General features: G+C 34.3%; 2 protein-coding genes across 5 annotated transcripts; one reads left to right on the top strand and one right to left on the bottom strand.

The window, feature by feature from the left end:
* Window positions 1–130: 130 nt before the first annotated feature.
* On the bottom strand, window positions 131–4,549 carry LOC655995 (ATP synthase lipid-binding protein, mitochondrial). 3 transcript variants are annotated; one of them, XM_008200677.3, is made up of 4 exons: window positions 4,416–4,543; window positions 3,916–4,002; window positions 1,081–1,294; window positions 131–701 (listed from the first exon to the last, which is right to left on the bottom strand). In XM_008200677.3, exons 2-4 carry the CDS (start codon window positions 3,958–3,960, stop codon window positions 538–540), a joined length of 423 nt encoding a protein of 140 aa, XP_008198899.1. In that variant the 5' UTR covers window positions 3,961–4,002; window positions 4,416–4,543; the 3' UTR covers window positions 131–537. The 3 variants fall into 3 exon arrangements, with proteins under 3 accessions (XP_008198899.1, XP_967645.1, XP_064214132.1); XM_962552.5 differs by having other exon boundaries at window positions 4,401–4,541; XM_064358062.1 differs by having other exon boundaries at window positions 643–967; window positions 4,401–4,549.
* Window positions 4,457–23,596, top strand: Tusp (tusp). 2 transcript variants are annotated; one of them, XM_064358048.1, is made up of 10 exons: window positions 4,457–4,590; window positions 7,581–7,958; window positions 13,569–13,733; window positions 15,561–16,289; window positions 16,339–16,563; window positions 19,748–19,976; window positions 20,033–21,685; window positions 21,737–21,927; window positions 21,974–22,168; window positions 22,218–22,901. In XM_064358048.1, the coding sequence occupies exons 2-10, from the start codon at window positions 7,863–7,865 to the stop codon at window positions 22,332–22,334; spliced, it is 3,600 nt and encodes a 1,199-aa protein (XP_064214118.1). In that variant the 5' UTR covers window positions 4,457–4,590; window positions 7,581–7,862; the 3' UTR covers window positions 22,335–22,901. The 2 variants fall into 2 exon arrangements, 1 of the variants encoding a protein (XP_064214118.1); XR_010334936.1 differs by lacking the exon at window positions 4,457–4,590 and adding an exon at window positions 23,033–23,596 and having other exon boundaries at window positions 7,527–7,958; window positions 22,218–22,443.
* Window positions 23,597–24,948: the final 1,352 nt, after the last annotated feature.

Here is a 24,948-nt window from a genome sequence, read left to right as displayed (position 1 = left end):
GGATATTTAAAATGTTCACACGAAGTACAACTTTTATTAACTTTAATTCATTTACATGTTTTAAAACAGACATACCACCAAGTTGTTTCTAGAAAAATACTAAGGAATTTGGTTGAAATTGAAAAAAACATAATGGAAACAATTTATTTTTAAATAACTTAATAACATAGTACTGACTGTAAGGACAAGGTCGTTTTAAAAAAAGAACCAATATAGCCTTAATTGACAAAAATCGCAACTAAGGAGTTATTTATTAATTTCTAACGCTGTACAATATGCAATAGTGCCACTTTTACTTAGATTACATGACATATGGATCAACAGACTCTATTAAACATATGAGGAACCCATAATGCGTAAGCCCAAAGTCACTGGATCCAGTGCAAGAAATGACGTGTCCGCCATACATTTAATAAGAGTAATCTACATAAAAAAATGTCCTATTGCTTGAATGAATTTAAAACGTGTGAAGTTACATGATGTTGATGCAACGTTTTGGAATTGATGGTAAAATCTCTTTGCTCCCTTGGCAGTGTTTTAGAAGGCGAACAATAACAAGAACGCCATCATAAGACAGAAGAGACCCATAGCTTCAGACAGGGCAAAACCCAAAATAGCGTATGAGAAAAGTTGCTGTTTGAGGCTGGGGTTTCTGGCATAGCCGATGATAAGGGAACCGAACACTGTTCCAATCCCAGCTCCTAAATCCCAAAACAAATAATAAAATCGTCCAAACCCCACAAAAACATGCAACACTTATCCACTGGTTGGTTAGTTTATTATTTAAAGCTAAGTGAACTCAATCAAAATGCAAACAACATTAAAAACGCAATCATTAGACAAAACAGTCCCATAGCTTCACTCAAAGCAAAACCGAGAATAGCGTACGAAAACAACTGTTGTTTCAGCGTCGGATTTCTAGCATATCCTATAATCAAGCAACCGAACACCATGCCAATACCAACACCTGAAAACAAGCAACGGATTAAAAGCGTGCACATAACACAAAACAAACCGCTCGGAATCTATTAGTGCCACAAAACACCAAACAATCTTAAAAGAAAAACAATCACAACAAACCTGATCCAGCTACTCCTACTGTGGCAGCGCCTGCACCAATAAATTTAGCAGCTGAATCGATGTCCCTGGACACTGGGGTGGTCTGGAAACTCCTCACTGCTGGGAGAAGTGTGGCTTGTTTGTGTTGCTGAACGACAGGACTCTGGACTAATGATGGGTTTTGGCTGAGGGCGGTGCTCAATGGCCTTAAGTATACTTTAGAGTTTGAAATAAGCTGAAAATTAACGCAACAATCAAACCACAATCACCAATCAAACGTTAATCACAAGCCTTGGCCACTTCAGACATCCAAGGAAGTTACGTTCGTCACGGTGGTCAGTGAACGTATATTATCATCATATTAAATAACATTACTTTTAAATGCGATGTAATAATTATGAAAATAAATTATTTTTTACAACCTTCTGTTTCCTTTATTGAAGACACGCTCTTTTTTAAAATGAGAAAAAAATTAAAAAATTCTTATAGATTTAGCAGAGAAAAAGCTGAAATCACTTTGTCTACTTTAACATTTTATTTAAAGTTTACAACAGTACGCATTAAAAGTATCTGAAAATTTATTACCCGAAGCCCAAAAAATTTTTTTTTTAATTTTGAGGCAAAATAAAGTCATTTTCAATTCAAAACTGACCCAGTTTAGTGAAATTTCACGAGAAAACTTAACTTACAGCTTAAAACTTTACTTAAAATGCCCAAAAAAATAATAAATTCGACTTAATCTACGATTGTTCAGTGCAGTTTCAACAAAATTTCAAGTGCGAGCTGAGTTTTCAGCTCAAGAACGTGAAGAAATCCGTTTAAAAAAAATAAAAAAGCAAAAAAAAACACAACGGTTTATTTCAGAAACGCAATAATTTTTCAAAATTTTATTTAAAAATGTGTTCAAAACGTTAAATTTAAATCTGTCTTGTAAGTATACGGTATCTCAGACTCAGAAATAAAATCTACATTTTTTTTTTCAAAAAAATTTGCTAAAATTGATTGTTTCATTCGATTTAACTAGTTTTTGAAAAGAATTTAATCAAAAGTTATATTACTTAACGTTTTACAAAATTTTAAGCTTATTTTTCAACTAAATTTTCGGTATTTTGTGATATTTTGGCTAAAACAAACTGAAAAATGACCACATTATATTAAAAAAATACGTAATTTTTGTCTTTATTAAACGTTTTAGTACATCTAACAGCCAGAAAAGCTATAATTTAATAATATTTTGCTAAAAATAAACCGAAAATTTGCCAACTTGAGTAAAAAAATTGATAAAACTGAATGACAAATAATATGGAAGTTCTACAAGATTTGGTTCGTTCTTGAACCAGAAACTTATTTATTTTTCAAGAACTCTTTAAACAAGTTCACAAAAATAAAGCTAAAATGTTGATATTTAATTTGCTTCACAAATTTTAGGCAAAACTTTGTGAAGTATAAACCAAAAGACCACAAAATTAATTCAAATTAAATCGAACGTGTTTTTGTTTTTTTACCTAAATTAGGTCATTTCTGATATTTAAATAAACGGAGAATTTATTAATCTATGATTTTTCAGTGCAGTTTCAACAAAATTTCAAGTTCGAGCTGAGTTTTCAGCTCAAAACCGTGAAAAAATCCGTTAAAAAAAACGAAGAAAAGACAGTATTTACAGCAAAATCCGAAGATTTTTCGGTTTATTTTTAATCCAGTGTTGCCAATAAATTATTTTGCTTCAATTTTTAAGTCACCCGGTATATCTACAAATTTGTATAAATTTTGTATATGTCTCCAAAGACTAACTTTTTTTCGTCAGTTTTCCCTGAAGATAAATAATTACGAAATTTTCAATACAAGATGAACAAATAGTTAAGGTACAGTGACCCACAGAATTACTGTCACGTCGTATTTCAACACCGCAGTGAACACTACTTGTGCTTATGACTGTACATGCCCACTTATCAAAAAAAATTAGAATTATTTCGTGATAAATGGTGACAGTTTTTAAACAATATTATCAATTATTATTACATTAGATGCTAATGTCACGGCCAACTATTTTTACAGATGAAATTAATAATTTATTATCATAAACAAAACACGATAATTGCAGAATTTGAAATAAAACAATCAAGTGTCCCAATTTTTTTATCGCCAATTGAAAAATCAACATTGCCATGGACAAAAATGACAAGTGACAAGGTCACCTAACAGCTAACATTATTTAGGAAAAATCGCACACAATATTATCACTATTTGATAGTGAAGGTGACACACCCAGTGTGCCCTTTGATTTTAATTTATCTAATCTATTGTCACAAATTAAAAAATGGAACTAAAGCTAGAATTTAAACACCCCAAAAGTGGTTGCCATAGCAATGTGTAAAACAATTGAGCAGTGAAACTGCTGTTGAAATCCTCAACTGATAACACTGTAAAAAATAATTAAAAACACGAGTGGTCAAAATTAGTTGGCTGGGCATTTGAAATGTCAGGTGTTATGTAACACACTTGTGTGCATTTTTGCCAAATTACTAATGCGTTAAAGGTTATAGAATGATTTTGGGACACACTGTATGAACGAAATGCGATAAAAATTTCCATGAACCAGTAAAGCATCGATCAAATGATGAAACTCGGTTAAAAATATGTTGTTCAAAGTTTACTGGACTTGATACACAGAGTTTAAAAAATTGGAATAAAAATGCGTGACGTTGGTGCAGATTAGAAGCATTGCGAGGAAAACATTACATAACCGCGTTTGGGCTAAAATTACAATAGGTGTAGGTTACATAACCCAACAAATCCCAGGCAGTTTTGGGAAAAATTGTGCAAATTGTTAGTGGAAATAAAAAGGGTGGTACTTACGGCGCTCCTGGCGGCGGGGGCGATCAATCTAGCGCAGGCGAACATTTTATTTAATTAAATTTAGTCGGTTGGAATACACTTAACAACCTGAAACAAGGGCAAGTCCGTTAGTTGTGAGCAAATCACAGGTAGCCCCAGCCTAGGTGCACGGGTTACGTAACAGCAACTCGGGCCGAATTCGCGCAAATCATATGAGAAACGTATGACCAGCGGCCTCGATTTGCTCGTCCGCCCCAAAAACCCGCGCCTGCACCAAAAATCCGGGAACAATAATGAAAATCCGGGCTGAAGTGACACTTGGAGGCAATAATGGCGCAAGATGTCGGTAATAGGGGCGATCAAGTCGCCGTTGCCCGGCAAGTACGAAACAAAAGAGCAAAATAGTCACAGTAAGCGGTGCAGTGAAGGGGTTTGAGTTGGGTTTTTGGTTTTTCTATCGGTGATGGCGGGTTTTGAGGGAGGAAAATTGCGGGAAAAGTACTCACTTAACGGCGACTCACCACGGCACAGTGTCGGGAGGAGGTGACCCAGCACTTGGAATGTGTACTTCGGAGTGACAGACCGGGCAGAAATGCAACGGCGCAATCGTAATGGCTGCGGGTGCGTGCTGGGTTGACTCCGGACCGCCCGCCGATGAGCTGGGGAGTTTAGGGCGCGGCTCACAGGTGGCGACAGGTGAGATACAGGAGTGGGCCAATCGCAGGCGAGAGTTTGCGCGGCTATTTTTCGATTTTGAATTTACAGGGATCGATAATCACGGATTGGTATTCTCAAATAAAACAAATTGATCAACCCTTAAGACCTAATCATACTCCAAATTGAGAAATTCAAACGAATTTTAATTAATTATAATTAATTAACTGAAACATTTTAACCGAAAAACTAAACTTTGGTCCGGTACTACTTTAATGGCGGAGTGTTAGTCACTTATTGGCTGGAAATACTATATTACATTGAAAATGACATTATTTTTGCGTTTTTTTGATTGTTTTGGCAGTTATTTCGCAAAATTTTGGTAAAAACAACTTGGAAATGCACTAAATTGTGTAAAAAAAAAAAATTGTGTTTTTTTTGAAAACTTGTTTAAACAGCTAGGCTGAAAAAATACCAAATCATGCTAAATTTGAGCTCGATTTAGCTTGTTTTTGAATTAACTTTTGCCAAAAAAGAGCCAAAAAAACACAAAATTTGCTCAAAAATGGTATAGAGTTTACATTTTTTTCAGTATTTTTTTCGAAAATTTGCTATAATAGACACAAAATTTCGGAAAATTTGGGCTAAATTATGACTATTTCGTTCAATTCGGCTTGTTTTGAGCCAATTTGCGTCAAGGATAAGCCGAAAACCACAAAGTTATGTTTTTTAAATTTTTTTTGAGTGTCTTTAGCATTATTCTGAACTATTTTTTAGTATTTTTGCGAGATTTTGCTATATCATAACAAAAAACAAAAAAATGTTTATAGATGAATATAAAAAAATACTTTTGTCGATAATAGCTACATTATTTTTGCGATTTTTTTTATTGTTTTGGCACGTTTTACAAACAGAAATACAAAATTTCGGTAAAAGCGACTTGGAAATGCACCAAATTTTCTAAAAAATGTTTTTAGAAAAACGTTTTTATCTTTTTTTTGAAAACTTGTCTTGAAACAGGCTGAAAAAATACCAAATTGTATCCAAATTTATTTACTTAGTGTGTTCTTGAACCAAAACAAATCTACAACTGTAAAAATTAGGCTAAATTTGGGCTTGATTTAGCTTGTTTTTGAACAAAGTTTCGCCCAAGAAGGGCCGAAAAACCACAAAATTTGGTCGAAAATTGTGTAAAGTTTACATTTTTTCAGTATGTTTTTCAAAAACTTGCTATAACAGACGCAAAATTTTGTTTTTTTTGAAACATGTGTTTGAAATTTTTTCGAATTTTTTTTAAATTAGCTGAAAAATTACTAAAACCGGAAAATTTGGGCTAAATTATGACTATTTCATTTAATTTGGCTTGTTTTGAGCAAATCTGCGTCAAGGATAAGCCGAAAATTACAAAGTTATGTTTTTTTTATAATTTTTTTGAGCGTCTTTAGTAAGTTTTTGAACTATTATTTCTGTATTTTTGCGATTTTTTGCCATAAAATACCAAAAAACAAAAGAATAACTAAAAGAATATAAGAAAAATTATTTTTGTCGATAATAGCTACATTATTTTTGCGTTTTTTTTTGAACATTTTAGCACGTTTTTTGAACAGAACCGCAAATATTTTTTAACATTTTGTTCAAAAATGTGTTTAACGTTAAACTGAAATCTGTCTTGTGAGTAAGGACATCTCAGAAGTAAAATCTACAATTTTTTTCAAAAAATTTTACGTTTTCTATAATTTTAAGCATATTTTTTATGTAAATTTTAGTTTTTTTTGTGCTATTTTGGATAAAACTAACTGAAAAATAACCACATTATGTTAAAAAAATATGTATTTCTTTTCTTTTGAACGTTTTAGTACATCTAACAGCCAGAAGAGCTATAATTTAAAAATATTTTGCTTAAAATAAACCGAAAATTTGCTAACTTGAGTAAAAAATTGCTAAAACTGAATGACAAATAATATAGAAGTTTTACTAGATTTGGTTCGTTCTTGAACCAGAAACTTATTTATTTTTCAAGAACTCTTTAAAACAAGTTCACAAAAATTAAGCTAAAATGTTGATATTTTAAACTTTGTGTAGTATAAGCCAAAAGACCACAAAATTAATTCGAATTAAATCGGACGTGTTTTTTGCTTTTTTTACCTAAATAACTAAATTATGTCATTTCTTATAGTTAAATAAACGGAGAATTTAATAAATTATGCCGAAAGTGGTATTAAATTTTTATTTATTGCTTAGTTAATTACATGTCTCCGATAAATACTAAGTTTTTTGCAGAAAAATTTTGCTAGAAAGAAATCATTGCCGTACCATATAGTCTTATTATTATAACACACATACAATTTACAAAAACTAATAAGGAACATTTGTTATTTATGTATTTTTGAGTGAAATTTACCATAAAATTTCCTCAAAATATTGGCTATTTTTACATTTTTCAAGTCATTATACGTAACTTCTAACACAATTTTCGGTTTTATTTGTGAGATTTTGTTAAAAACGTATCGAAAAGTCGCATTATTTCTGCTTTTTTGTTAAAAGTAATTAAATTATATCGAAGTTTTGGCCTTTGTATTTTCAAGTATTTGAATGTGCATTATGTAAATATTGACACACAATTTATGATGTAATTAAAATTCTAAATTATTGCAACTAGCATGAGCTCCCCCTGTGTTTTGATAGAAAATAAACACAATTCGACACATTTGGGGGAAGAGATGGACATTTCTCGCAATCTCTCCCTAAAATACATTTCAGATAGCTTCAAAAATAGTGAGGGACGTGAAAGAGCAGGCCACTGAATAAATAATAAAGCCATATCACTGTAAAATCTCAGCTTTAATGTACTCGGGAGAATTCCACCACTTAGCATTATATTCGTTTTAAGCCAGTTTAGAGAAATAAAAAATAAAACTGCAGTTAAAACTTTGCTCTCGAAAAATTCAAATCGAGAAAATTGCAAATTATTAAAAAAGGGTTAATATCCACCTTGTCCCTTAATACGAATATAATGAAGCGTTGCCTCCTAGGGTGAAACGTATCCGTAGTTTGTGGAGCATGCGCTCGAATTTTGCTGTAAAATGCGCCACCGCTGAAAGCTCGCAGCTTATTCCTGACGATTTTACCCCGAAAATCAAAATCAATATAAGTCTTGAGATGTTGAGGTGTAGACGTGTTTGTCCGTTCAGCTCCCATATGTTTATTGACATTTAAAACGATTGACTGCGAGTTACACATTCCTAAATACGGCGCCAAATGGAAGAAAAAAAACATGTGAGAGTGTGTGAAAAAAATCGGGGTTAGTTGTTAACATGCACCTGCACTTTGAGAGGACCATCAATGCCAAAAGTGATTGCTCCATTCTTTCGCTCACATGGATGGGCAAAGTGCCCGATGAACTGCCAGAGGTAAGCAAAAAATTTTTTTTGAAAAATATATCATGTCAGTGTGTTACCCGGCGCATCCACCATATTTTAATTACTATGATTTTAAACTTATTTATTTATAGAGCAACAGTAAACGGTAAGTATATTTTTTATGTGTGATTAAAAAGTTTCTTCGACAACAGAAATTTCATCATTGTGCAAAAAATCTGCTTGTAGTTAAAGGGAAAGTAAACGGTTTAAGTGCACAGTTTTTTATTTGAATGAAACGCTCACTGGGATTTCGTGTTTTCACCTAAAACGTTATTTAATTAAAATAAATGGACTCTTTGTTTTAAAATCCTCGATTTTTGTGTCAAAATTGTATTGTTTTAGCATAACATAATGAAAAATATTCAAATGTTTGATTAACTTGACATTTGTCTATGCATTTAAATGGAAATTAGTTTAATTCTGAATTAAATTTTAATTTCCCTTTAATAATAGCATTTTTGGCTTTTATTTAATTAATTAAGTTGAACAACATTTAAGCATCGTTTATTTTTGAGTGACGTAAGAATACGAATTTTTTTGTTGATTTTGTAAGTTTGTCAAGCTTATAGTTTTATGTGAATCACCCTGTAATTTAAACAATGTGTAAAATAGTTTTTGCCTTTTATGAACTAAAGAAAACCAAACAGGACAACGGAAAACAATTTAAAAATATGAAAAATAATATACAGGGTGTATCAGAAATACGTGTATTAATTTTACCACGTAATACAACTCACCAAATACAACAACTTTTCTACAGGGTGCTCAACTCAGTGGTACGTTGTTGAGAAGCATGTCTAGATTACGAAAAAAATCTCAAAAAAAATCCTTAAGTCATATTTTAAAAAATCTACAAATTTATTTTGTTAACTTCTTCAATTTTTATTATTTTTTAATGTTTTTATGTTTTATTTTTATGTTTATTTTTTAATTTACTATCAGACTTTAGCAGTTTTTGAATTAAAAAAATTGAAATTCATCAAAAAAAAATCACAATTTGTAGATGTGCCAACACCGGTAATTATTTCCTAGGAAACTGTTTCAAAAATAATTAATTTTTATTGTTGATTAATTTTTTTTGCGATCACGACTCTTAGACAACGTTGCCACATATTATCAATAACTTTTAGAAAAATAATTTTTTTACTATTTTTACCTTTATATGTAAACAATTCTCTACCACACTCCATTGAGTTGGTGCGCCGCTTTTTGAGCACCCGGTATATAACGTTTTGCCAAATTTTTATTAATAATTTTTACTGTTTTTCTCCTTTTTTTTGTGCAAACGAGCCGGTCAGTGTTTAATAATAATAATAATTTTCATTGTTTTAAATTGTTTAAATTATCCGTTTCTGTCACTACGAAAATAATTCGGCTCTTTTATTTTTGTATCCATAGGCAGGTACACGTTTTAGTGCGTTACCTTTTTCCAAATTTTAAGTAAATTTGCGAATTTTTTATTGAAAATTTACAAATAGAAAAAATGTTTTATTTGTTGAGTTCTGTTGCCTGTTAAAATTGAGACACGTATTTCTGATACATCCTGTATTTAAGTCCAGTTATAACACAAAAAATACACTCACATTAACGTGAGTTTATTTTCCAATTTGTATAATTTTTTAATTGAATTGTTTCTTATTATTTTTTTAATGGATGATAAAATGTCATTGTGTAGGCATTTGACAATTAGTTTATTAAAATTGAATAATAATGACAGAAAATTGTAATGGTAAATTTTTCTAAACAAATGAGTTTAATTAAAAATAGTGTTGAAAAAAATTTAGTTATTTCCTGTTTAAAACGTTAAACTTAAAACTGTCTTGTGTATAAGGACATCTCAGAAGTAAAATCTACAATTTTTTTTCAAAAAATTTTACGTTTTTCCAAATTTTAAGGGTATTTTTTAAGTAAATTTTAGGTTTTTTGTGGCAAAAAATTGAGTTATTTCCTAGCATGAGTCATTAGTGTTCGCCACTTTATGGTTCGTTAGCGCTCATATTAGAGAAAAATCAACTAATGGATGTTTTAGGGTTTTTTAGGTCAATAATAATTTCATTCGCATCAAGTTTATCATTTAACGATTTAAAATTTCGTTGGATTTTTCGGGAAAATAATATGTATTTAAAAAATTGCTTAAAAGGTGTTTTAATTATTTAAATAATTCAAAATAGGATACAACTGCTTTGGCAATAGTAGATTTTGTAAAAAAATCCAATTAACACGACTAAAAATTTGTTTGACGTTTTAAATCAATACAAAAACCCATTTTTAAATTAAACCTGGCACGTTATTTCTCGTTGTGATAAAGTTCAATACGGTGTTAATTAAATAAGCACGGAAAAATTTGAAATCAAGTTTTGATATCACAAATATTGTTGTTTTAATAATTTTGAAAATTGCTGATCCACAAGTCTAAATATATCGTTGATTTTAATTGCTTTAGTTCGAGCTTGATGAGGGTGTAAAATAAGACGCCACGTGCACTTTCCACTTTCGCTGTGAAATATCGAATTTCATGGCAATTTCTTTAGCCATTAATGATTTATCTTGCACCGTTATTATTTTTCAACTTGACGCAAAAGACGACACCTCGCCATCATATAATGATTGAAGTGCTCGGACAATAATCTATTTATAAATTTTTATCTAGGTCGTAAGATATATAATGTAATCATAAGGGTGATGAGTTTGTCGCACCCTAACCATTGTCCCGAATTATCGAAATTGAAAACGAAATTATAAGGAAGTGAAACAACAACTATTCTCCTGCGAATTGTCTCGGAAAGAAATGATTGATTCTTTGTTATGACGGGTGTAAATAAAATATGAGCCTCCCTAATTCCCGTATTAGGTCGGATTTAGCTGAGAGCGGGTGGATTTGTTCCAAGAAAAACAATTTCAAATGATTTGATTTTTCACGTCCTTGATTGGTGTCGTAAAAAACACATTAGAAGGAATGTTTCGTGAAATGAATGACTTATGATGACTATTGATTTTTTCTAAATTTCGCGAAATGTTGTTCTTTGACTGAAATAATTTCCATGGGTTTTTTTCTCGTCTATCATTTATTAAAAAAAACAGGAAACCTATAAATCAATAAAAGTAAAATAATGACAACATAAAGCAATATCTACGAAGTATTGTTCAGAACCTTGAATGCTTAAAAATTGTAGAATATATTGTTTAATGTGATTCTTGCTTCTACAACAGTGAAACATTTTTTTCGAGGTTTTGTAGATTTTGTGCTTTGGCTAAAAAAATACATTTCTCTTTGCAACTAAATAGACATATCGTCGGACGTTTTGCTTTGGGGAATTGAAGGTTCATTACGGATTAAAGACGCTGTCAAACATTATTAGGGGCGCGAATTTGCGAGTCGAATACTTTCAGTGGCATTGACTCGGGTTAGGACCCCTATTTCAACTTTGAAGGCTTCACAGCTTTGGATCAAGGACATTAAAACAAAACATACAGGGTGCGACTTAAAGGTGGTAAACCAAAGTTATATTTTTTTAAATAGAACACCCTATATATTGTTGCATGATTAGATTCTACGCAAAAAAATAATGTAACTTTATATAAACTATTATGTGTCTATCTCTTTTCGTTTCGAAATTATTCAATTTTTCCTTGTAGAAAAGACCAACTTTTGAAAAATCGCTGCAAAGTCGCCTATGAATATTTTCCGGTAAATTTGCAACAGAAAAATTTAGAATATCCTGTATTTTTATGAAATAGTCGACTTTTACTTGAAACACGGAAATAATGTACAGGGTGTGCCAAAACGCAAAAAGTTGAATAACTCATTTTTTTAATAGAACACCATGTATTTCTTTACACGTATCGATAGCATTTTTCATAAGCTTTCTATTGATATACGGTTTTTATAGCAAATTTACAATATTTCTTAAAGTGTTCAAAAAAATAAAAAAATTATTTTTTATTTATTTTATTAATAATTATTGATGAGTGAAATTAATTTATGTATCAGGTAATAATTAGATTACTTGTGTAATTAGTCACATTAGTACATGTCAAAAAATTAATCAGATTCTAGGGTAACACTGTATTGTAATAAAATATATTTTTTTCAAAAATCTCGAAAAAAATTTTAAATTTGCTATGGAAACTCCATACCGTTAGGACGCTTATCAAAAATGCTTTCAATACATTTAATAAAATACAGGGTGTTCCATTTGAAAAAAAAGAGTTATTCAACTTTTTGTTTTGGCACTCTGTATATTATCTGCGTGTTTTAACTAAAAGTCGACTATTAGCTAAAACTACAAGGTATTCTAAGTTTTTCTGTTGCAAATTTTTCGGAAAATAGGTCTTTTTTATAACGAAAAGTTGAATAATTCCAAAACGAAAAAGATAGACTCATAATAGTTTATATAAAGCTACATTATTTTTTTGCGTAGAATCTAATTATGCACAAATATATTGGGTGTTCCGTTTAAAACATTTTTTGTTTGTGGACTTCAAATAGTAGAAAAACTATAGACCGATTACACACCGCTGGGTCACCCTGTATTTTCCGTTGGAGACACAACACCCCATAAACAAACTCAGCTAAGCAATTACACACTACCCACACTTGTACAAATTTCCTCCCAGACCAAGCAATTACTGGACAAAAGAAGACGTTTCCACCCTTATCCACAACCCTCTTATCGAGAGAATAAATTGATCGGTATTTTTATCAAACCGTAGTTTCGAGCACTTAATCAAGCTCCAAACTCACCCTCTTCGTAAGTTAGAAGTTAGTTTGCATTACAAACGCCTAAGTGCAGGTATTCGGGCTCTTTTATATGTGAAATTACATTATTCACAAGTCAGGAACGTAAACACGTTACACAGAGGGTTGCAAAATCGATTTTTCGTACGGTATATAAAATACAGCGAGTTGCAATTAAGAGGAAAAATTGAGATGAGTGCGTTTGCGTGACGTGGAGCGTTTAGTTTTGGGAAATAATGGACGGGATGGAAAAGCAATAAATTTCCTAAAGAGGTTTTATAGGAAGTCATGTTTTTAGTCAGTTGAGAAAAAAAATACAAAAAGTTAGTTTTTGTAAAAAATGGTGGATGCGCCGGGATAGAAATATAGCTTTAAATTTAAACGCTTACAAATTACATTTATTGCGGTAAACTTACGGTAATCAAAACCGAACATTTGATTTTGAATTCTGGCAAAAGCTGGTACTAGTTATTAGCTCATATCTCTGAAAAAGTTTCGCAAGTTTGGCTTTTATTCGGAATCAAGGCACAGTTTCGGTTTAACGTTCCACTTGTGAATATGAAAGGCCGTTATCTAGGCCAAAGTTGGCGGAAAGTGAGGAGAATTTTCATTTCGTTTTATTAGAAAACGTGTCGGAAATCGCACCAGCCTTACACTTTAATAAATTGATAAGTCCTTGGCTCTGGAAATTATCCAATCTTGCATTAATTATTGCAAGGTCCGTATTTAGCGGAAATTACCAATCAGTTTGGTCCACTCCTTCGAAATTGGAATCGACAGCTCGGAAATAGCAAATTACTATCTATCGACAAATTTTCTCCTAGATTAGAAGAATCAAAGTTTAAAGCTCAGCGTTGTTTCAGGACGAAGGATGGAAACTGAACAGGACAAATTACTATCAGGAAGGTTGGCTGGCTACAGGCAACGTTAGGGGTATCGTTGGGGTGACTTTTACAACGTCGCATTGTAAGAAAAACGTTGAATTTCCGCTCAGGACGAACTATAATTTGAGGGGACATCGATCCGAGGTAAAAATAACGTTTTAAAGTGCATTCGACCGACACAACAAGTGTTTTTTTGAAACTTAATTTGTGATTTTTTCTTACAAAGCTAGAGCTCATGTAATAATTTCACTTTAAAGCGATTTTTAGCGTGACATTTGAAGTATCTTTGCTTAAAATCAATGTGAGTGAGATTAGAGTCGTCGGTGCTGTAACACTTTCTGTACTTAAATTAAATCAATAGATTTGTTACCAAGGGAACGTTAATATCAAAAAACGAAATTTACTACTAGTCACATAATACGTTCAATTTTTATTACCATATTATTGCGTTTATTTATTTACCATCGATTTGAATAAAGCTGATTGAATAATAAATTAGTGAAGATTACTCGACGGTCGTGGAGGAACAGTGAAGATTTATAGTGGCTTATTCTCTAACGAAACAAGGTCACTTTCTATCAGTAAATATTTATCAAAATTTACCAACCCACAAAAAAATTTGTTGCGTTTACGAAGTTGGTAAAGAATATTCGCACCGGTTTTTAGTATCGCATAAAGTGCACGATGATGCGAATTTTATTTCTTAATATAATTGTATTGATCGGTGTTCAGCAATGCGAAAACATAAATCACTTTCAGTTTTCGAGGCAAATTATCACACGACATCGATTTGCATTAAAATTGCAGGATCTTCGTGGAAATGACAGGATGTGTGATCTATGATCGCGTGTGGGGTTTTGTGCGGAAGCTCATTTTGCAAGATTTTTGACTTTTAGCCCAGTCGAATTAGACAAATCGGGGGAAAAAATTTCTAGAGAGTTTGAATTTTTTTACTTGGGTCGCTAAAAAGTATGGATACAGTTAAATATTATAAAAACTATTCATTAAAACTTATTAAAATTTGGTATGTGCTTAAGAGTATATAAATTATATCGTTTCAGATGTTTATTAAATTTCTATCTTTATTTGTTACAAGGATACAAGACTAACTTGATTTTTTTAAATAGTAACAAGGGTCAAATTTAATATTTTTGAGAAAAGCATTTTTTTTCTGAGTTTTGTGGTATAACACATGCATACCTTAGTTTAATCAAAACTTAAAAAAAATCAAAAATTTTGAAAAATGTAAATCTTGTTAGCCTTGGAAATGTTGTCTTTATCTATCGTTAGCTCATTAACCAAAAAATAAGTAAAAGTTAAAATAATTGTTAAAATAACACTTTTAACGTTTTAATTAAGAAATTTTAAACACGGAATACTTGATTTTTATGCTACAAACGATGTTCAAACTGATTTCCACTAACTTCTTGGCTTTCTGTCTCCATGATAAACCAACATGAGATTTTTTTCGCTCAGTTTTACTTAAATGTACTATTATTAAACTAATTATTGCACCCAAGTTTAATTTTTGGCTAATAAACAAGTGACAGACATCACTATAACAGTATTTTCAAAGCTAACTTAGTTTTACTATTCCAGAAAATTTTTGAATTTTTATTTTTTTACATTTTAATAAAAGTAAAGGTGGGTATCATGTTACATCATTGAATTCAGAAAAAAATTCTTTTTTGAAAATGATTAAATTTGATTCTTCGTGCTGTTTAAAAAAATTAAGTTAGCCTTGAATTTTTAAAATAAATGACGATAAAAATTTGAAAAAGCTCTCAGATGATAGAATTTAAACACTTTTAACTGTTCCCAAATTTCAAGGTTTTCTGTTAAACCGTTCTGAAAATATTTAACTGTATCCATACTTTTTAGTGACTCTGTATCCAGCAAAAAAATCACTCAAAATTTAATTTAATAATTTAAAATTTAATATAATCTTTTGATAACTGCTTTGGTGCTTAGGTAATCCTTGTAAAATGGAACGAGCCGTACCAGAAGCTCGCCTCCTGCGACAGCTCTGGCATAATCTTCGTCTGGATCAAGTACGAGGGTCGCTGGTCAATCGAGCTAATAAACGACCGCAACACTCCCGTGACCCATTTCTCGTGGTCCCACGACGGCCGAATGGCCCTCATCTGCTACCAGGACGGCTTCGTCCTTGTCGGTTCCGTCGCCGGACAGCGCTACTGGTCCTCGATGTTGAACCTGGAGGCGACCATCACTTGCGGCATCTGGACACCCGACGACCAACAAGTCTACTTCGGCACCACCTCCGGCCAAATCATCGTCATGGACGTGCATGGGGCGATGGTATCGCAAGTCCAGCTCAGTTCAGAGGTGGGTATCACGTCCATGGCGTGGTCGTGCGAAAAATTCAAGATGGAAGAAGGCGATGAGAATGACCCGGGAGTGGCGAACGCCGGCGAAAGGAAGTTTGTGTTGGCGGTGTGTTTGCAGAATGGGTTCATTTTCCTGCTGAAGACGTTCGATGACGTGTCGCCGATTCAGATTGATACGGGGATGCAAGGACCCTTGTGCATGGAATGGAGTAATTCGAGGGAGTTGTTGGCGGTGGCGGGCGTCGCTTTCGACAACAAAAGCGCCGGAGTTCAAGTGGAGTACACCAATTTGCTGAAGTTTTATAACGAGAAAGGCGTTTTGTTGTATTCGGCCTGCGTTCCGTTCACACAGGTAAAAGTACGGTGTTAACACGATTCAAAATAATAGTCTCATTTTTTAGGCCCCAGTGTCGGCCCTAACTTGGGGCCACAACGACAAAAGGCTGTTTCTTGCCACCGGCACCCAAATTCACATCGCTTGGGTGTCGCGTAGAATTGCAACGCTTCAGTTACTTTGCCGGTTGCGAATTCACGATTCTATCCAACAGGAAAGCCAACTACCTGCCTTGCCCTTACCGGCTCGAATACGTAATTTGATTGGAAATTTGTTTGCTCAAACTATTAGGGTAAGTTTAGAGTTTGTTTTTTCTTCAAGTGTTGAACTAGATTTAATCCATAACTTACTTTACTTTCAACAAGTGTAAATCCTCTTAAAGCTTCGACTGCAGAACGGACGCTGCAAGTGAATTCCCGAGAGTCGGGACTACTTCACAATGATTTATTTTAAACGCTTCCCTTTGTGTATTAAATATAGTAGTCGAGGGTACTTGAAAATTTGCAAGTTGATGCGAATTGAGAGTTTCAGAAACAGAAGCGCGTTTAATTGCAACGAGAAATTGGGTCAAATAAACAATATAATTTTTTTTTTAATTTACATTTTAAATTAAATTTGTTGCTATAGGAATAACCAATCAAATTTTGTTGGTTGCTTCAAGAATTTTTTCCGGCTCATTATTACTCGTTTGTAATGGAGATTTATTTAAAAATGTTTGTGTTAAAATATCTGTAAAACACGGTCAGGACCTAGGGCCCTGGTGGCCTAGTGGTATAAGCGCCACTTAGGACGGGGGAGGTCGGGGTTCGAACCCGGATCAGGTCTAACAATTTTTCTATGAAAAAAAGTATAGAAAAGGTAAGTGAAACAAAACGTGAGCAAAAATAAGAGTCTTAGAAAACACATAGACGTATAAACGTAAAGCGGAGCATAAAACTGACAAAAATAAGAAAATAATGCGGCAAAAGGTAAAGTACGTAAAGGCGCTAAATTGTAAACGTAAGAGCACATCATAATAAAGAGAAAATACCTTTTGTTTTGAGAGAAAAAGAGATCAGCGTAAAGATGAAACATAACTTCAAACTTTAGCGTTGAATCCTTAGATGACTTACTTCTTAAATTATAACAAAATTAAACGAAAATATTTAATTTATCTCTAAAAATTTTTAGTTTACTGAGTTTGTTTAGTAAAGTCCCGAAAAACATTGTTAATAAAAATCATGGCCACTGCGAATCCAGTAAGCTTTGCGCACGTCCACTATTTTTGACTAGAAAATACACAATTTTGGTGATTTTTGGAGAAATTATGTCCATTTGCTGAAAGTCACAAAAAAGGTAAAAACAATTTTAAAATTGTAGAATCAACTTATACGCCCGGTATCTTTTGATGAAATCTCGTGAAAAATTAGACAATTAAATTGAAAAAAAGTGGAAGAAAATGTTTTCTCGAGCTAATTCGCCGACTTTTGAACTGAAAGTATTTGCGTTTTAGGCGAATTATTGCAATTATATAGTTTGTAATGTTGATTTATTTAAAAAGTTTGTGTTAAAATATGTGCAAAAGACGGTCAGTACCTAGGGCCTTGGTGGCCTAGTGGTATAAGCGCCACTTACGAAGCTGGAGGTCGGGGTTCGAACCCGGATCGGGGTGACAATTTTTCTATGAAAAAAAGTGTAGAAAAGGTAAGGAAACAAAACGTGAGCAAAAATAAGAGATTGAGAGAACACATAGACGTATAAACGTAAAGCGGAGCATAAAACTGACAGAAATAAGAAAATAATGCGGTAAAAGGTAAAAGTACGTAAAGGCGCTAAATTGTAAACGTAAGAGCACATCCTAATAAAGAGAAAATACCTTTTGTTTTGAGAGAAAAAGAAATGAACGTAAAGGTGAAATATAACTTCAAACTTTAGCGTTGAATCCTTAGATGACTTACTTCTTAAATTATAAAAAAATTAAACGAAAATATTAATTTATCTCTAAAAATTTTTAGTTCACTGAGTTTGTTTAGTAAAGTCCCGAAAAACATTGTTAATAAAAATCATGGCCATTGCGAATCCAGTAGGCTTTGCGCACGTCCACTATTTTTGACTAGAAAATACACAAATTTGGTGAAATTATGTCCATTTTCGGTCAAAAACGTGCTGAAAGTCACAAAAAAGGTAAAAACAATTTTAAAATTGTAGAATCAACTTATACGCCCGGTATCTTTTGATGAAATCTCGTGAAAAATTAGACAATTAAATTGAAAAAAAGTGGAAGAAAATGTTTTCTCGAGCTAATTCGCCGACTTTTGAACTGAAGTATTTGCGTTTTAGGCGAATTATTGCAATTATATAGTTTGTAATGTTGATTTATTTAAAAAGTTTGTGTTAAAATATCTGCAAAACACGGTCAGTACCTAAGGCCTTGGTGGCCTAGTGGTATAAACGCCACTTAGGACGGGGGAGGTCGGGGTTCGAACCCGGATCAGAGTGACAATTTTTCTATGAAAAAAAGTGTAGAAGAGGTAAGGAAACAACACGAAAGCAAAAATAAGAGAAAAATAGAAAAATAGAAAATTGACAGAAATAAGAAAATAATGCGACAAAAGGTAAGAGTACGTAAAGGCGCCAAATTGTAAACGTAAGAGCACATCCCAATAAAGGGAAATTACTTTTTGTATTTGTTTAGCGTTGAATCCTTAGATAACTGTTTTCTCAAATTATTTAAAAAATTGCAAAACTGTTACAGTTGTTTGTAATAATAATAATGCCAGAGGGATCATAGGCTAAAAATGGTGGATGCGCCGGGTTAGAAAAATTAAATATTAATAATTTTTTTATTGTACGACTGAATATATCTATACTTGATAATAAATTTGTTAAAGTTAAAACTGGTGCTGGCGAATAAAACCAAACTCAATGAAAAACGATAGAAGTTTTATCTTTACAATACAAATTATAAGTTGTGATAAATTACCAAACTGGAGATGCAATTTATTTTAGAAATACAATTGAACAAACAAAAATTAAATGTGGGAACACAAAACAAAACTTTTTATTTATTTGGATTTATTCGGGGTTTATGCTTATTTTTTATTGCTTCAAGTTTTCCTATTGGAATTGTTTAAACTCGTGTATAAATTTCTAGTAGCAACTGGTCATTAAAATGACCTGTCAAACGTACTCTTGATTAATTAAAACTTAAAAGTGTTACAAGAGCGACGTTTTTTTTTTCAGAGAGGTTGCATAAAATTTGTATTTGTTTATTGGAAAATTATTATCTGTTTTTTTTTTCATTTATATTGATGTAAGGACAGGCTCAGGGCCCACCACATTATTTAACATCAAAGTGTTACAACAAATATTTAAATGCCTTGCACACCAACATTGGACTAAATTTATTCTACTTTACTCCAGAAACCCCTAATCCTCTGTTGTTTGCGAATCCCACCAAAGTTTGTACAACAGTTATAATAATAAAAAAATTGCAGTGTTGCGTCCCCGAATCCAGTGCTTTACGCGAATTCGTCTCTCGCCCCCCTGTCGGTTCCGTCAGACTTCACTGTACAATGATCCGTCACGACGACGACAACAACCTATCTTCAGGAACTTGCTACACCCTATATTTGGAATATCTAGGCGGGCTGGTACCGCTCCTCAAAGGCAAAAGAACCAGCAAAATCCGGCCCGAATTCGTCATTTTTGACCCCCAAGTCGAAGGTAATTTACAGGAAAAGACTCCCGTGGGAAGAAAACAAGCTAATTTTTTTTTGCAGATATCCACTTGCAGTGGTCCCCGGAATCGAAAAGCTCCGGCTCTTCGAGCCAATCAACCAGTATTGTGGGCGTTTTATCCGACTCCTCGGACAGCGACAGAGAGGAGGGCTGCACCAGCTCCCCCCGCATGCAAAGACGCCGAAAACGTCGAAACAAATCGCGCGGCCCCACCGAAAGACACTCAGGACAGAGCTCGGGGGACGCAGAACCGGAAGACCTAGCCTACGTTGACACGCTCCCCGAACACGTCCGGTTGGTGGAAGTAACGTCGAACATTTGGGGCACCAAATTCAAGATTCACGGCTTGGCAACATTAGTGCCAGCGAATTTGGGACAAGTCACTTACAAAACATCGCTATTGCACCTGCAACCGCGTCAAATGACTCTAGTGATGACCGAACTCCGCGACGATTTCCCGGTGGTTCCCGACCCGAATTTCAACCCGAACCTGTTTTCCGAAGACGAGGAGGAGGTGCAACTTGACGGCAGGAAAATCCCAAGGGGGGCGATCGACAACAGCCCCCCCATAGCCCCAATGTCGCCGCGTGGCAGCCGTTTGGCTAATTTGGCAAAAGCCGAGTCGTACGAAGACGAGTACGAAGCTAGTTTTTGTGATAATATCCGTCCACAGACGTCTACTAATCTCAACCTACGTCCGAGTAATAGCACGCAGAGTACTAGCTTTGTGGGGCAGTTTAACCGCAATGGGGCCCCGAATGGGGCCCAAAGACACGCCATTTCGCCACTTTGTTGCGAGGGCTCGGTCCCGGCGCTCCAATCGCCGAAGAACGCCGTGGCCCCGAGTGACATCATCTTCGACCGGCCCCCAGCTCAGACCCTCATCACTTATGCGAATAGTGACTACGGGAACAACGTCAAAAACAACTTTATCGAACATCACCAGAAAGCTGTGATTGTGAAAAACGACAAGAAGAAAGATTTGAGTTTTATCGACGAGGAGGCCCTTCCGGGCCCTTCCACGTCAATCCGCCCCTCGAACACTCTATGTTTGGCTGATTCTATGGTTCGCAGCTGCAGTGTGGGTTATTTGGATATGGTGGACGCCCAGTTAGTTCCAAGCGATGTTGCGCTTTTAATGCTGCGTAAGGACGCCCCAAAACGACTGGTTTTGGTCAATCGAAAGCAAAAAACCAAACGCCAGAATCGGCAAAATCGCGAAAACCGCACCAATAAATCACCGAAATTGAAAAACTGTGGTAAGTCGAAAAGTTTGGATTCGAGCGATTTGTTCCCGAACACGGACCCGGTGATACCATCATCTAAGGCTAATTTTATCGAAGAAGTTATACCGGAGGTTAGCAATAAATCGAGCAGTTCTTCGCCGGAGACTGTCGATGAGAATTCGAATAAAAAGGAGCCGAAGTTGGGGTTTTTTGCCTCGAGATCGCCACTCATGCGGCGGAAGAAAACGTCGGAGGAGAAGACCAGAGGACGACCGAAGCAGAAAAGTGCGAATCAACAGGTGGACAACCAGAGGAATGGCATGCCGTTGCACACGCAGGCGTTGGCCAATTTGGAAAAGTTGATTACGCGGCTGCGGGAGGACGATAAGGCGGCGGCGGCGGCGACGCCGCCGCCGACGCCGCGCCTGCCCAGGAGTTCGCCGGCGTCGCCGGCGCCCAGCAAAAAGGGTTAGATTTAATTTGAAATTAAAAAAAATACTAGTTTTTCCTTAATTGTAGGTAAGCGGCCCCAGTCAGCTTCCCCCATCCGCAAGAACCTCCTCTCTTCGCCGTTGTTGGGCCGAAGGAGTAAAAAAAACCGCCACCAGGAGAGTTCCGACGACGAGGTGACGGCATCCGGGGACGAAGTCTACAACGGGACGAACTACCGCGACTTGGAAACGTTTCAAAAAGCACAATTACGCCAAAAAGTGGGTTTTGTAATTGAAATTTTGTAAAATAATTAAACCGTTTCAGCTAAAGCGCGGTAAGATCGAGCCGAACGGAAGCACCCACTGTAACAATCACTTGATACCTCAACGACGGGAATTCGTAATGCACAATAAGGCGCCAATGTGGAACGAAAACAGCCAGGTGTACCAGCTGGATTTTGGTGGGCGGGTGACCCAAGAGTCGGCGAAAAATTTCCAGATTGAGTTTCGGGGAAAACAGGTGGGTTTGTGGTTTGGGGGAAGCACCGGTTTAATGGTTTTGGTTCAAGGTTATGCAGTTTGGGCGTATTGACGGGAATGCCTACACTCTAGATTTCCAGTATCCGTTTTCCGCGCTTCAGGCGTTCGCAGTGGCTTTAGCTAACGTCACGCAAAGACTCAAGTAGGTGGTGGAAGCATATCTTGTTGACAAAACGGTGCCAATTTAGCCATGTTTTTCGATCGTTAAGCCGACCAAATACAATGAAGATTAAATTTAACAGTACAAGCTTATAGGTAAGATTCTAATGATACTAATAGTCTCAGAGATTTCTCCGTACCACAATGTGGGTGTTTTTGACGTTTTGTAGAAGGATCTTTTTTGGCCGTCCGATTTAAAAAAAACTTACTAAAATTACAACCGGTGGCTGAGGCACACTATTTTTATATTAGTCGGAACTAATATTTGACTAAAATATTCTAAAAGTCGAAGTTTGAGAAACTTGATTTTTGATAAATTTATACAAGTCTGACAAAATCGGGCGCTTTGTCTTTTTTTGTTTGGCTTGTAATGGACATGCTAACGCTTTAATTTCTTGTTATCTGTTATGTGTGACATAAACTTTTTGTAAGTACTTTCTCTAAAACTCAACTTGTGTTGGTTCCAGTTTGGACAAACCAAAATAAAACATTGTTCGTAAGATACCTATTTGTATGTGCATATATAAATAAAATTGCTTTTTTATGGAAATAAAGAGACGCTTTCTTACCCGTCCTCTCCCAAAACAAGACATTTTTTTTTATTCTTTGTGTTTAATTTGTCTAATTAGCTAGCGAAAAGGACTGCAGTCATTATATATCAATTTTTGTTTGTTTTTTTTTTTAGTTGAATCTCTCCAAAACTACAATTTTTAGAACAAAATGGACACAAATTCGGAATCCTCAGGTAATTTTTCCTTAAAAATAAGCGATAACTTTTGATGAAATCTGGTGAAAAATTAGAGAATTAAATTGAAAAAAAGTGGAAGAAAATGTTTTCTTGAGCTAATTCGCCGACTTTTGAACTCAAAGTATTTGCGTTTTAGGTGAATTATTGCAATTATATAGTTTTTAATGTTGATTTATTTAAAAAGTTTGTGTTAAAATATCTGCAAAACACGGTCAGTACCTGGGGCCCGATGGCCCAGTGGTATAAGCGCCACTTACGACGCGGGAGGTCGGGGTTCGAACCCGGATCACGGCAACAATTTTTCTATGAAAAAAAGTGTAGAAAAGGTAAGGAAACAAAACGTGAGCAAAAATAAGAGACTGAGAGAACACATAGACGTATAAACGTAAAGCGGAGCATAAAACTGACAGAAATAAGAAAATAATGCGGCAAAAAGTAAAAGTACGTAAAGGCGTCAAATTGTAAACGTAAGAGCACATCATAATAAAGGAAAATACTTTTGTTTTGTGAGAAAAAGAGATGAACGTAAAGATGAAACATAACTTCAAACTTTAGCGTTGAATCCTTAGATGACTTACTTCTTAAATTATAAAAAAATAAACGAAAACATTTAATTTATGTCTAAAAATTTTTAGTTAACTGAGATTGTTTAGTAAAGTCCCGAAAAACATTGTTAATAAAAATCATGGCCACTGCGAATCCAGTAGGATTTGCGCACGTCCAATATTTTTGACTAGAAAATACATAAATTTGGTGATTTTTGGAAAAATTATGTCCATTTTCGGTCAAAAACGTGCTCAAAGTCACAAAAAAGATGAAAACAATTTTAAAATTGTAGAATCAACTTATACGCCCGGTATCTTTTGATGAAATCTGGTAAAAAATTAGAGAATTAAATTGAAAAAAAGTGGAAGAAAATGTTTTCTCGAGCTAATTCGCCGACTTTTGAACCGAAAGTATTTGCGTTTTAGGTAAATTATTGCAATTATATAGTTTGTAATGTTGATTTATTCAAAAAGTTTGTGTTAAAATATCTGCAAAACACGGTCAGGACCTAGGGCCTTGGTGGCCTAGTGGTATAAGCGCCACTTACGACGCAGGAGGTCGGGGTTCGAACTCGGATCAGAGTAAAAATTTTTCTATGAAAAAAAGTTTGGAAAAGGTAAGGAAACAACACGTAAGCAAAAATAAGAAAATGAGAGAACACATAGACGTTTAAACGTAAAGCGGAGCATAAAACTGACAGAAATAAGAAAATAATGCGGCAAAAGGTAAGTACGTAAAGGCGCCAAATTGTAAACGTAAGAGCACATTATAATAAAGGGAAAATACTTTTGTTTTGAGAGAAAAAGAGATAAACGTAAAGGTCAAACATAACTTCAAACTTTCGCGTTGAATCCTTAGATGACTTACTTCTTAAATTATAAAAAAATAAACGAAAAAACATTGAAAAACATTGTTAATAAAAATCATGGCCACTGCGAATCCAGCAGGATTTGCGCACGTCCAATATTTTTGACTAGAAAATACATAAATTTGGTGATTTTTAGAGAAATTATGTCCATTTTCGGTCAAAAACGTGCTGAAAGTCACAAAAAAGGTAAAAACAATTTTAAAATTGTAGAATCAACTTATACGCCCCGTATCTTTTGACGAAATCTGGTAAAAAATTAGAGAATTAAATTGAAAAAAAAGTGGAAGAAAATTTTTTCTCGAGCTAATTCGCCGACTTTTGAACTGAAAGTATTTGCGTTTTAGGTGAATTATTGCCATAAAATGTTTAACCAAGTGTTTTTATTCGGGTGTTTACACAATTTTAACCCGAAATTTTGGACTACAAGTCGTTTTGTGAT

This window comes from Tribolium castaneum, chromosome 7, assembly GCF_031307605.1.
Source record: "Tribolium castaneum strain GA2 chromosome 7, icTriCast1.1, whole genome shotgun sequence".
In the NCBI taxonomy this organism is placed as follows: Eukaryota; Metazoa; Arthropoda; class Insecta; order Coleoptera; family Tenebrionidae; genus Tribolium; species Tribolium castaneum.
This window is presented reverse-complemented; position numbering and strand designations above follow the sequence as displayed.